This window comes from Candida metapsilosis (genome assembly GCF_017655625.1).
Source record: "Candida metapsilosis strain BP57 chromosome Unknown scaffold5, whole genome shotgun sequence".
NCBI lineage: Eukaryota > Fungi > Ascomycota > Pichiomycetes > Serinales > Debaryomycetaceae > Lodderomyces > Lodderomyces metapsilosis.
The window spans coordinates 640,063-651,973 of NW_027138163.1; the positions used below are offsets into that span (position 1 = coordinate 640,063).

Consider the following 11,911-nt stretch of genomic DNA (forward strand, 5'->3'; position numbering starts at 1 on the left):
TCTTCATACTTTCTTATCCTTAGTATTAGCCAATATACACCTCTTCCATTATGAAATATGTATCACTTTTTCTCAAATCATACACTCTGAAAGTTTTTGTAACTATTGTTTTTTTTTTCTTTTCTGTTTTTGTACCCCTATAATTCCCAATTGGGAAGATAAATATCCTAATTGGGAATAATCACTACAAAAAACCCAAATCTATACTCTTTAACAAAGTTGGATATAGAGGTCTGTGTAACATGCTCTTTTAGTTGGGTTCCATTCCAGGATCGTCAATTGTCAGTCAACTTAATATTAAACGGAAGTATTTTGCGCTTTTTAACAATTTACAGGAAAGATTTGCGCTTTAATCGTATATAAATGCTCTTCTATTCCGTAACTGTTACAAGTAGTATGATCACTTCCTAGTTTGTAACTACTTCCACAAAGTTTACTTCTTTCTATTCTATTTCGACAATATAGTCTCCTACTGTCATTTACTATCTTTATATTCTTTGGTTTCAAAATATTAATCTACATGCCCATATATTTAGTACACCTTCATGCCCAAAACTACCGCCTAAATTTACCATTTCAGTCATAACACTTGGCCTATTCTTTGATACTCCCTCTTCATCTCTACTTCTCATTGTCAGTAGCTAGTGTCCCGACATTGAACAAGAAAAAGTACACGTCAACTAAATTGTGTTTGTATACACTACCCATTCAACATTTTCTCACCAAAAACTATAATTTTTTCAACCAACCGAAGAAATGGTAATCACGTTTTTCAATAGAATTCACACTATCTTTGCTGCCAACACTAAGGGTAACCCTACAATCTTTGAAATAAACAAATAGACATAACCATTCCATTACCATGTCTACGGAGGATTCAAAAGCCTCAATTGATGAACTATTTGGAGGCGAAGAAGCAGTTAAAGACGACGATTTCTTTGCTTCGATTCAACAAAATCATCCGATAACTCCATATGGCGAGCAAGGCAATTTACGAATCGATGATATAAACTATCCACAGGAGGAAGAACAGCGTGATGAAGTTGAGTTGAGCAATAATGAATATTCATTTCCAATTCCGGAGAGTCACGATCTTGAAGAGCATGAAGTTCCTCAGCATGATGTAGCAGAAGAAGATGATGGTGATTCATTCTTCAAGAGTCTTTCGGTACCTCAACCAAGAGAAGTTTTGCGAAGTAGCATTGATACAACCGAACATATAGAAGTTGCCCCACCACAACCGGAGAATGTGGATACACAGGAGGAGGTTAACCCACATCTTGAGGAACATTCATTTGAACAGGCATTAAACTTGGGTGAGGAAGATAAACTAGAACCAGAAGACAATAAGGTTGATGCTGCAGAGAGTGAAGATGGGGATGTAGAGTATTTGAAACTACCACTGTCATCCCCAGAAGGTATCGATACTGGATTAGATCGAGATAGTTTATTCAACGCATCGCCTGCTGGCGCAGAGCTGGAACGAGCTGCTGCAAATAAGGATGAATTGGATTGGTTATTGAAGAGAGAAGAAGGTGCAAATGAGGAATCAGATGTCTCAGGACAAGCTCAGGAAAGAACTGAAAATGTACCTGAAATTCAAGTGGAAACCCAGGAAACCCCAGTTGAGGAGAAAGAGAATGTTTCAAAAGATTCCTCATCGGCTGAACCACAACTTGAGTCTAAATTGAATGAATTGTTTCAAGATGAGGAAGATGTGGATTTCTTTCAAACTTTGGATGGAAAGGGAGCTACCGCAGAAGAGAAGGCGAAGGAAGTCTCTACAGATCAAGATAATGAACACTCGCATGATGTAAAAGCAGAACCATCCACCTCAGAGCTGAAGGAGCCAACTGATGATCTTGTTAATAAGCTTGCTGACTTGGATTTGGAACTAGACGATGATCTCCTTCTTGACGATGACTTTTTAGAACAACCTGCATCTCAACCAGCTCAAACTCAACCGAAATCCAACTACACCCCGCAACAACAAAAACCAAACTTGTACGCACCACAAGTACCAGCTCAACAAAAACCAAACATGTATGCACCACAGGTGCCACAGGCTCCCCAACAGCAAGACCCTTCTGCATTTGCACAAAACTTGGCTAAATCGAAAAAAAAGAGCGATGCATACGACTTCCCTGACGAGTTGATTGTCAACAAAGTCAAACCTGCTCCTAGACATACGATGAACAAGTATGCTCCCACATTTGGAACATCGCAGAGCTCTATAGAAACGCTTAATTCGGCAACCAATGCACCACCACCACCAGCAGCACTGCATATTGCTTCAAATTTGTCTAGATCTTCATCCCAGTCTCAACCACAAGTCAAGGCAAAAGAAAAACCACCAGCACACACTGTTCAACCGAAAAAGTCATTTTTTGAGGACTTCCCAGATACAGACTTGCCTAAACCCAAGAAGGCGCCTAGAGCAGCAGCACCAGTGAAAGCTGTAAATCAACATCATCCAGTATCATCACCAATTCAACAACAAAATCCACTTCGTAATTTTTCCCCACCTCATAGTCAAGTGCTTCCAAAAGCTGGCAATAAACCACCACCAGTCAACCCGTATATGCCAAAATCGGGTACTTCTCCTATTTTGCAACAGCATGTACCAAGTGCTGGCCATACGGGAATTGCTAAACCTGGGGTAAATATGCCTCATAGTGATGCTAGTGCCAACGCGGGGTATTCGTTTCCTCCAACTGGTGGGAATCTTGCTCAACAAAGCCAGTATCAACCACTGCCATATCCACCTTCTATGCGACAAACCCCTCAGCATTTAAAGACCTTACCACAACCACCTGCTGGACCCCCAAATATGTATGCACCTCCACCTGTTACTGGAGCAGTCCCTCCACCGCAAGGTCAGCAACAACAACAACAACAACAACAGCTATTCCCACCGGTCAATAATCCACCACATGGTCATGCGCAGGGACCAAGAAGAGCTTCACAAACAATCAACACAAATGTGGGAAGATCAGGACTGCCTAATTCCAATAGCCCTTACGTACCCAATGCTGGGCCTTATGCGCCACTGAATCAACCTAAAACTCACAATCGGACTAACTCACTCGTTGGCGGTAAAGGAAAAGAAGTCAATCCATATGCACCAATGGTATCTCCAATTGGCGATGGATCTCCGCTGATGTCGAATCAGCATCTTCAACCAATGTCGTCGACGACAGCAACTATTGTGCCACCTCCTGGGCGAGTCCGTGGGTTTTCCAATGCAAGAAGCAGCAATATTTATAAAACTGCTCCTAAAGTTGTTAATCCTGAGGAATTGGTGCATAGACAATTTCCTATATTCAATTGGAGTAATTCACAAAATGTTGCCATTGTTAGAGTCAATAAAGCTTATAATCATCCTGTGATTAGCGTTGAACCAATAACCAACTTGTGCAACGACAAGGATTTGTATATAAACTTCCCGGGCCCATTGGTTAAAGGAAAACTGAAAAAGAAGGATATTTTAAATTGGTTAGATGTGACTGGTAACTACTTGCGTGCCAGTGCATTGGAGAATGAGCTTATCCTTAATGACATAATGACACAACTAGTCCATTTCGATGGTGATATATCTTCTAAAGAGTGTTTGAAACAAATTTGTCTCATTTTGAACCCCAATATCAATTTTGATATTCAAAATTTCCCCATGACTGGGGGGACCGCTAATGCATACAAGTTGGATAGTGCTAGTATCAATACTGTTTTCGCTTTGATCCAAGCTGGTCATGTTGATAAAGCATTGGAGTATGCCATCACAAAAGGCGATTGGTCAATGGCTCTCGTACTTGCTAATTTCAATGGCGTTGAGAGTTTTGCGAGAATTGCTTCCGAGTATGCTAGGAATGCGTTCCCATTCTCTAAAGCCAACAATAAGGTTTTACATATTATGCCTATCTTGTTGAAAGTTCTTGCTGGTAATGTACAAAGTGTCATTCAAGATTTGACTAGTGTTGCAAACGAAGGTGATTATTCAGACTTGCATTGGCGAGATATTATCTCCTCAGTAGCCATGATCAATACGGTCAAATCAAAGGAGTTTTTAATTGAGTTTGGTAAATTGTTAATCACGCGTGATAATCAATTGGGTGCGGAAATCTCATTTATACTTTCGGGTTTACCGCTTGGCCAATTGGGATTTATGGTGATTTCATCCGGTGTTAATTCCATGTACACTCAATTATACGAGTATATTTTAACAACCAGTGGCAAGTCAGCACAATTACCTCATTTGTTGCCAATTAAATTGAAACATGCTTCGACGTTGGCTGATTACGGCTTAATCAATGAATCACAGAAGTATATCGATTACATCAACTCAATAATTAAAAACTTGGGCAACCGATCACCATTTGTTTCACAAGAATTGATTCATGAGTTCCAGAATCTTTTAATGAGATTAAGTGAATTGGGGTCAACTGACCAAGGAGGATGGTTTGGCAGTAAAATGAGTAAAGTCAATTTAGACAAAGTATGGGGACAAATTGATAAATTCATTGCTGGTGATGAACCAAAGCCCAAGAGTAGTGAGAATGGAGTTTTCAGCAAATTTAGTCCATCAACTTCACGAAACACATCAACTTTGGATTTGGGAACGTTGCATAATTATGTGTCGCCAGCTTTGAGGACTCCGGATGCAAAGCCACAGCCAGTGATGCATCATGCAAGCTATCCACTTGGTGCAGCCGCAAATGTAGCTTCTAGCTCGTTTGGTCGTCCTGCTTTGGCATCCCAGCTTTCATCTACATCAGTTAATAAATATGCTCCTCCATATTTAGCAGCCAATAATGCTGCTGCTGCTGCTGCCGGTGTCGGAGGAGGTGCCACTACACCCAGTGCAGTACCACATACTGCTGGACCTGGATCTGATAGGTATGCGCCATATGCACCAGCGGCATCTGCAAATACAACTTCACAATTCCATCCTATACATGAATCTACGCATCAATCGTTTCCTCAAAGTAAAGGATACTCGCCATCGGCACCAGGCCGCAAAACTGCATCGCTTCCATATACGCATCTTGCGGCACAAGGATCTACTTCGTCACTTGGGTCAATTACGCATCATCCTACTCCTCATCACCTGCATCAACAACAGCACCAACATGGACATGGGCATGGACAGAGTAATTCTATATCGAGCGTGATTTCTGGTGACATTTTCCAACATAATGTTGATGGTGCTAGCCATGAGCAGGCAGAACAAAACCCTGTTCAAGAAAAGAAAGAGGATGAGAGAATTGAAACGATTAAGGAGTCGCCTGAATTGAAACCGGTGCTGAAACCACCAGCAAAGAAAGAGCTTCCACAGAACGATAAAGTTGTGGATTCCAATGAAATTGCAGAGCCTCCTGTTAAAGATGAGAAGCCAGTCGCTGAACCGGCCGAGTCTGCACAGCCAACCAAGTCCAATCAAGAAGGGTCCGCCCCTCCTCCTCCTTCAGGTGCCCCACTACAAAAGAATAAATCAGCACCTCCAACTATGCGAGCTAATCCATATGCACCAAAAAGTGGTGCCAGACCAACATCCAGAAGAAGCAAGTACGGGCCTGGCACTGCAACGTCGTCAAGTAATAAGTATGGCCCTCCATCAGTGGCTCCTCAGAATGGAGGTTCTCTTGAAGGTGATGAAGCGAACCCTGTTTCAGCCGTATTGCAACCCAACACTCAACAACAGCCACCTGCTTCAACCAATATTGATACTAGTTTTGGTGTTTATTCTGAGCCACCAATTGATGATTCCAATGAAGCTTCAGCTCCACCAATGCGTCAACAAAAACCAGTTCATGGCATCGATGATAGTTTTGAAGAGCCCTCACTTGCCGAATCGACAAATATTCTCCACACCCCACAAGCAAAAGCACTAAGGTTGAATCAAGGACGTGGTGTGTATGATCCCATGGGGGGAGCATCAACATCCAATTTAGGATTTCTTGACAATAATAATCGCGCGGGTGCCACATTGGATGGGTTCCCCATACCAGGAAGTCCTGAATCGACCACGCGTGCCAACTCTGTCTTTGGCGGTGGTGCTGGTGCTGGTCATGGAGCTTCACACGGTGGTGGATTGTTTTCATCTCGATTATCTCAGTCACAGCAAAGTGCATTGTATCAGCAATATGAAGTGCGTGATGATACTGTGAGAGATTATGTTCCTGTAATTGAAGAAGAGGATGATGAAGATGATGAAGATGCCGATGCAAGAAAGAAGAAGAAACAAAAATTAGCTGAACAAGAAGCAAAAGCCAAGAAACAACAACAAGCTGAAGCAGCAGCTAAGCAACAGCAACAGCAACAACAGCAGCAAGCTAAACTGGGTAAACAAGGTAAAGAAGGATGGCTTACTGGTTTATTTGGTAAGAATGATGGTAAGGAGAAACCAACAAGGGCTCATTTGGGTAATAAGAATTCATTCTATTACGATGAGAAGCATAAGAGGTGGTTAGATTCATCTCGATCGATTGAGGAGCAGTTGAAGGAAGGTCAAGCGCCTCCACCTCCACCAAGTATGAAGAAGAAACCAGCTGCACCTGTAGCTGCGGGTGGCCCACCGCCATCATCTTCTGGTGCTCCATTGCCTCGTGCTAATTTACCCCCTGCTCCCGATTCATTAGCGCCAGCACCAGCGCCAGCGCCATCGACCACGCCTGGATCTGCCGATGATACAACTGGTCAATCGAGTTTAACTACTCCTAGACCGACGCCTAAACCCAAGACCAAACTCAAATCTAAAGCAGCTGGAGGAGGAGCTGGTGCAAATTTAGCTAATGCTGGATTAGATGATTTGTTGTCGATGAGTGAGGGCACTGGAAGTGGAGGAGGAGGGCGTAAGGCTAAACGTGCTGGACGGAGAGGATATGTTAACATGATGGACAAATAGAGATTTATAAAAGCATAGTAAAAAACACACTGATTACTTATTTGTGATTTAGAGAATGTAAAATACAGGAAGAGTAAAGGGCATTTAATGAAAACAAGAAATGTATTTTTATCTAAAAAGAACTAAAAGTGTAATGATTTTTTTTTTTGAAATAAACAACAAACTTTTCACAACTCTAAAATGTTGTGCAAGTGTAGATGGAAAGTGTGGAATCCCCCACCGAAATGAAAAAAAAAAAAAAAGTTGATACAATTACCCGAAATGTAACCCCCAGTTTTATATATACCTTCCTACCAATTTGCCTCTCTGTCTAAGCAGTAATACCCACCTGAGCTTCAGTTAAAGCACCACAGTTTAACAATTTATCCATGCATACACCTTCGACATTCTTGACTCCCTTTTTAGAAGCACTAGAAGCTCTACTGGTATCCTTAGTAACTTTACCAGCACTAGATGCCAACTTCTTCAGCTTCTTCTTATTACTCAAAATATCTTCCTTGGTAAAACCCTGAGAGAAACAGCAATCAATACCTTTCCCCTCACATGAATGACAAGGTTTAAAATGGATATATTTTTCATTAACGTATAAAAGTTGGAAATCGCCACCATTCATGGACAACTTATTGTTCTTAGTTAGGAGATCGAGTTGGTGTGAGGTGAGATTGTATGTGGATGCAAGTGTTGTTGTTGATGGTGACAAGATGGTGATTTCGGCGTTACATTTGACTTTACGGGCACGGCATGAGTCGCATGATGGACCGAGTCTTTGTCTTCTTTTGTTTGTGGATGAGGAACAAGAAGAAGATGTAGACCCACTGGTTGATGAAATGGTGGTGGTTGATTTTGGTGTGGCGACTGGTGTTGGTTGCTGTTGTTGTTGGAAGCTAGAATGTGCAATTTCGGGAGTTGTTGGTGATGAAAAGTATGAGCTGATTGAAGAAGCAGACGAGGCTAATGAGGGAACTGAAGATGATCTAGAACTTGATTGAAATTGTTTTTGTTGTTGTGTCTGTTGCTGTTGTTGGTCTAAGAATATGGCTGAGCTCAATAATCCCAACCCATGTGAATCTCTATTTGATTGAAATTGTGACAAGTTTGATTCTGTAAGATGTGAACAAATAGAAGTAGTACTTGGCAAACTTGGTCTAGTCAAGGTATAACAACTCGAAGTATTGAGTGGGGGTAATTTAATTTGTGACGATGGCAGGAGCTGCTGTTGCTGTTGCTTGATGTCTGGTTGTGAAGGTATAAGTGTATTAATAGGTGGTAAAACAGCGGCTTGTTGTGATGATGATGATGGCGGTGGAGCATTAAAACTTATCCTTGGACTACTAAATGAAGACCCATTGGATGAAGTTGGTGATCGTGGGTGCATAATGGAGTAATTAAGTAAATCTGACATATTATGAGTGTGTGTATATGATAGTAATGTAATGATACAAATTAGGAAATTATGAAAATAAACTGTTTATAAAGTTGTTGATAAAGCAAGGTAAATTTTTTTTTAAAAACTGTAAAATTGAATAGAGACGATAAGTCGGTATATTTATACAGTTTTTCCTTTGTTCCTTATGAGCGATAGGTTTTTTCAAAAAAAAAATGGTTTGTGGTCGTACGGGTAAAAAAACAGTATACTGTGAAATATTTTAGAGTTGCAAAAATTAAAAAAAAAAAAAAAAAAAAAAAAAAAAAGAAATTAAGGAAGTTCAATTGGTTTTGTGTAACTTCTGTTGAAACATTTGCATATGAGGGGAATTTTGCTTTTGTTTCTTCGGGATAATCCTGCGTATAAAAAAAAAACTGTTTTCCATTGGATATCTAAAATCCGCTGCCAATTCCTTTTGAATAGTGGCAACTTCCGTAAGTCCTGTGTGGTGTAAAGTGGAGGGTCAGAGGTGTGTAGTACAGGTGTTCCTACTGCTACTTCTCACTCTCTGCTTCTTTTTTTTTACAGTGTAAGCTACAGTCAGCGTTGAGATAACCGTTTACCAAAAGTGAAACCCCTCATTTATTTTAATGCATAAGCACATTTTTTTCTTTTTGTTGTTGTCTATACCCTATCTAGACAAGTAAGAAAATAAAAAAATTACAGGACTCTGTAAGCTTTGGTTATCGCACTGAAACTTTCCGTTCAGCCAGTCTGGAATATGCCGAGGGTATATAGGACATATGCTTCTATAACTCTTTTAATCTCGGAGTTTTAATTTGTTACCACCTCATGAATGTTTCCCTGTGAAAACAGTTACCCGCTGTACGATTTAATAAAGGAGGAGTAAAGTAAAAAAAAAATCACAATAGATTTTAGATAGCTTAAGGCTCATAAAAGAAAAAAAAAAAAAATCAAATTTGTCCTCGGCTGAATGTGATTCGGAGAAGGAAATAGTTTAAACGCAATGCAGATGACTCTCTCTCTCTCTCTCTGTCTCTCGTTTTCGTTTTTATTGTTCTTTATTGATTATCGTTGGTCGGAGTATGCATTCTATTGTACTTAAATGCTACACAAAAATAAATTTGTTTTCTATTCATGCGGAGGAAATCGGAAAATGAATCATCTGTGCCGCATATGACATATAATATTAAACACAAATATATAATGAGTCTTTCAATGGCTGATTATTATCCGACGGGATGAGGATCCCTAAAGATATATAGGACGCATGCGAGGATAAACAAATAACTTTTTTTTTATGTTACACACTTCGCACATCAATGGACCGAAAGCTCTTTGTTATTCAAAGGAGTCAACATATTTTATCATAACCAATGCATTTAAAAAAAAAAACAATAGCAATCACACGATGTGAAAATAAAAAAGAGGCTGTTCCACCTCGGAGTTTTCAAATATGAAATTTTTGAACATTTACGAATTCAGATTTCTTAAGTTACTCTCCATCTAATGGAGTTTTGGCTTTTATCTAAAAACCTATATAGCTTTATTCTGATTTACGTTTTCTTCACTTCTTCTTCTTCCTCTCCCCTCTTTTTCTCCTCTCTTTGAAAAGCCCTTTTATTTTTTTATGTGCTTTCTCTCTCTAAGCGTCTAATTTTAGTTTATACGTCGGAGAATTGTGAAAAAAATTAAAAAAATTAAAAAAATTAAAAAAATTAAAAAAGAATTGAGAAAACTCCGACGTATGTGTGTTTGGAGGTGAATACTCCCTTTTAGGGGGGATCTTTAGAGACTTCCAGTGAACCGAAAGAAAAATTAAAAAAAAAATAATAAAAATTAAAAATTTAAAAAAAAAAAAATGAGGAGAAGAGAAGAGAAGAGACCTGACTATTGAAGAAGCCCAAAGGAAAAGTTATCCATAATTCTTTGTTCAGTTCTCCTCCTTCTGATTTTTTTGTATTATTAAACAACGTCATTTAATTCTTTTTGTTCTTTTCTTAATCGAACCAATAGAGAACGAGATGCATAATCTGTGATTATGTTTTATGCATCTTTGAAAGCGGAGAAACGCAAATGTAGCCAAAAATAGTATACATAAGAGAGCTCTTAATTACCACTCTATTTGAATCGGATATGCCACATGCTAAAAAGGGGTTGCATGTGCAGTAAATTGTAACAACCTTACTACTTCCCAAGCATATGAGGTTTTAGCGCAAATACTACCGCAAATTGTCGACCATATCCTTCTATTTTCAATATGAGTCAAAAACACAAGCCGTTTATCCTAAAGCTGTGTACCACAAAATAAAGTAAACGAAAGAAAAAAAAAAAAAAACTTCAGGAGATTACAAAAACAGTACTTTCGAGTCCGAGATATGGAGAACTCTATAAGCGTGTGCAAAGAGAAGGAAGCGGCTTATGAACGCATTTGATAGCTAAGAAGTTTGAGCCAGAATAGTCAATTCCCACCTAGTCATCGGCCCTTGTGAATATTCCTCTACTGTTGAACTTTATTCTTTTGGTTCACATGCTCCACCAATGAGAAAAAAGAGATAGGCTGAATTACATATTGACTCAAAAGTTTGTAGTAAGTTTTTTCCCCGGGTGCCCTCAGAATGATAGCCCATCCTACATCTACGGAGAACATTTAAGGAGCTTAGGATGTACCGAGGAAGAGACCAAATTTGCTTTTGTTTTACAAACTCCGTCCTTAATTTATATTTTTATATTTTCCTTAATTTTTTTTTTTTTTTTTTTTTCGATTATCTTATTGTTTTTATCAATAGTGTGGGGTATCGGATATCGGAGAATAAAAGAAAAAATAAATCACATTAGGAATCAATGCATTAACTCCTACTGTCTCGCATTTTTTTCATGATAAGTATAACCAGTACATAATGATAACATGCGTTCCCTCTTGTGCATGCTCGGGGAGTGCTCCCCCACTTGCTGTAAATGCATATTGACGTCAACTGTGAAATCTACAAACCAAAAAAGTCTTTATCGTCTTTTTGCCTTCTTCCTCGGTTTAATCTCCTTGTTTTTGCACCTATCAATGTACAGACAAACGTTTGATTAAACAATAAACGATAATGAAAATCACATTATCAAAATTAAATCCCTAAAACTTCCGTAGACTCCTGGTTTTACAAACCTGAGCCGGACTTTCTAGCTAACCGGAGCTCTTGAAAGTTCATAAGGAAATCTACGCATCCAGTCGTATTAAATTTTTTGGCATTGCGCTGAGGAAATAAAAAAGTCACAGTTGCATTGTTCTATGGCCTGCTTGATCGTTTTCCAAAATTCAATGTGAAGTGTGTGAGGTTCTTTTCTATCTTTAAAAGCGGATTCTCGAGATTTTTATTGAAAATTGCAACGAAAAAATAAAAGAACATGTAAAACACGTACTTAGGTTTCAAATGTTGTAAATAAACATTTTCTGTACATTTCCCTACAAATTGGTCGATTGGATAAAGCGTATAGCTCAATTCAATTCACATAACCGCTATCATTAAACTAAACTAACGCACGTGATGCGTCATTCGGTAGCGCTTTGATTAAGCTTGTTTTGTTTACAATCTTTCCCAATCGGGTCTCGCTCTTCATCGTAATAACTTTCG

At 39.2% G+C, this 11,911-nt stretch overlaps 2 protein-coding genes across 2 annotated transcripts; one reads left to right on the plus strand and one right to left on the minus strand. All coding sequences in view use genetic code 12, as the record gives it.

Moving 5' to 3' along the window:
- Positions 1–862: 862 nt before the first annotated feature.
- On the plus strand, positions 863–6,901 carry I9W82_004013 (uncharacterized protein; the record flags this gene model as incomplete). Its single annotated transcript, XM_067693041.1, has 1 exon — positions 863–6,901. One exon carries the CDS (start codon positions 863–865, stop codon positions 6,899–6,901), a length of 6,039 nt encoding a protein of 2,012 aa, XP_067547601.1.
- Positions 6,902–7,211: 310 nt separating this feature from the next.
- SUT1 (Sut1p) lies at positions 7,212–8,303 on the minus strand (the record flags this gene model as incomplete). The annotated part of the gene is made up of 1 exon (XM_067693042.1): positions 7,212–8,303. The coding sequence occupies one exon, from the start codon at positions 8,301–8,303 to the stop codon at positions 7,212–7,214; it is 1,092 nt and encodes a 363-aa protein (XP_067547602.1).
- Between the last annotated feature and the right edge of the window lie 3,608 nt (positions 8,304–11,911).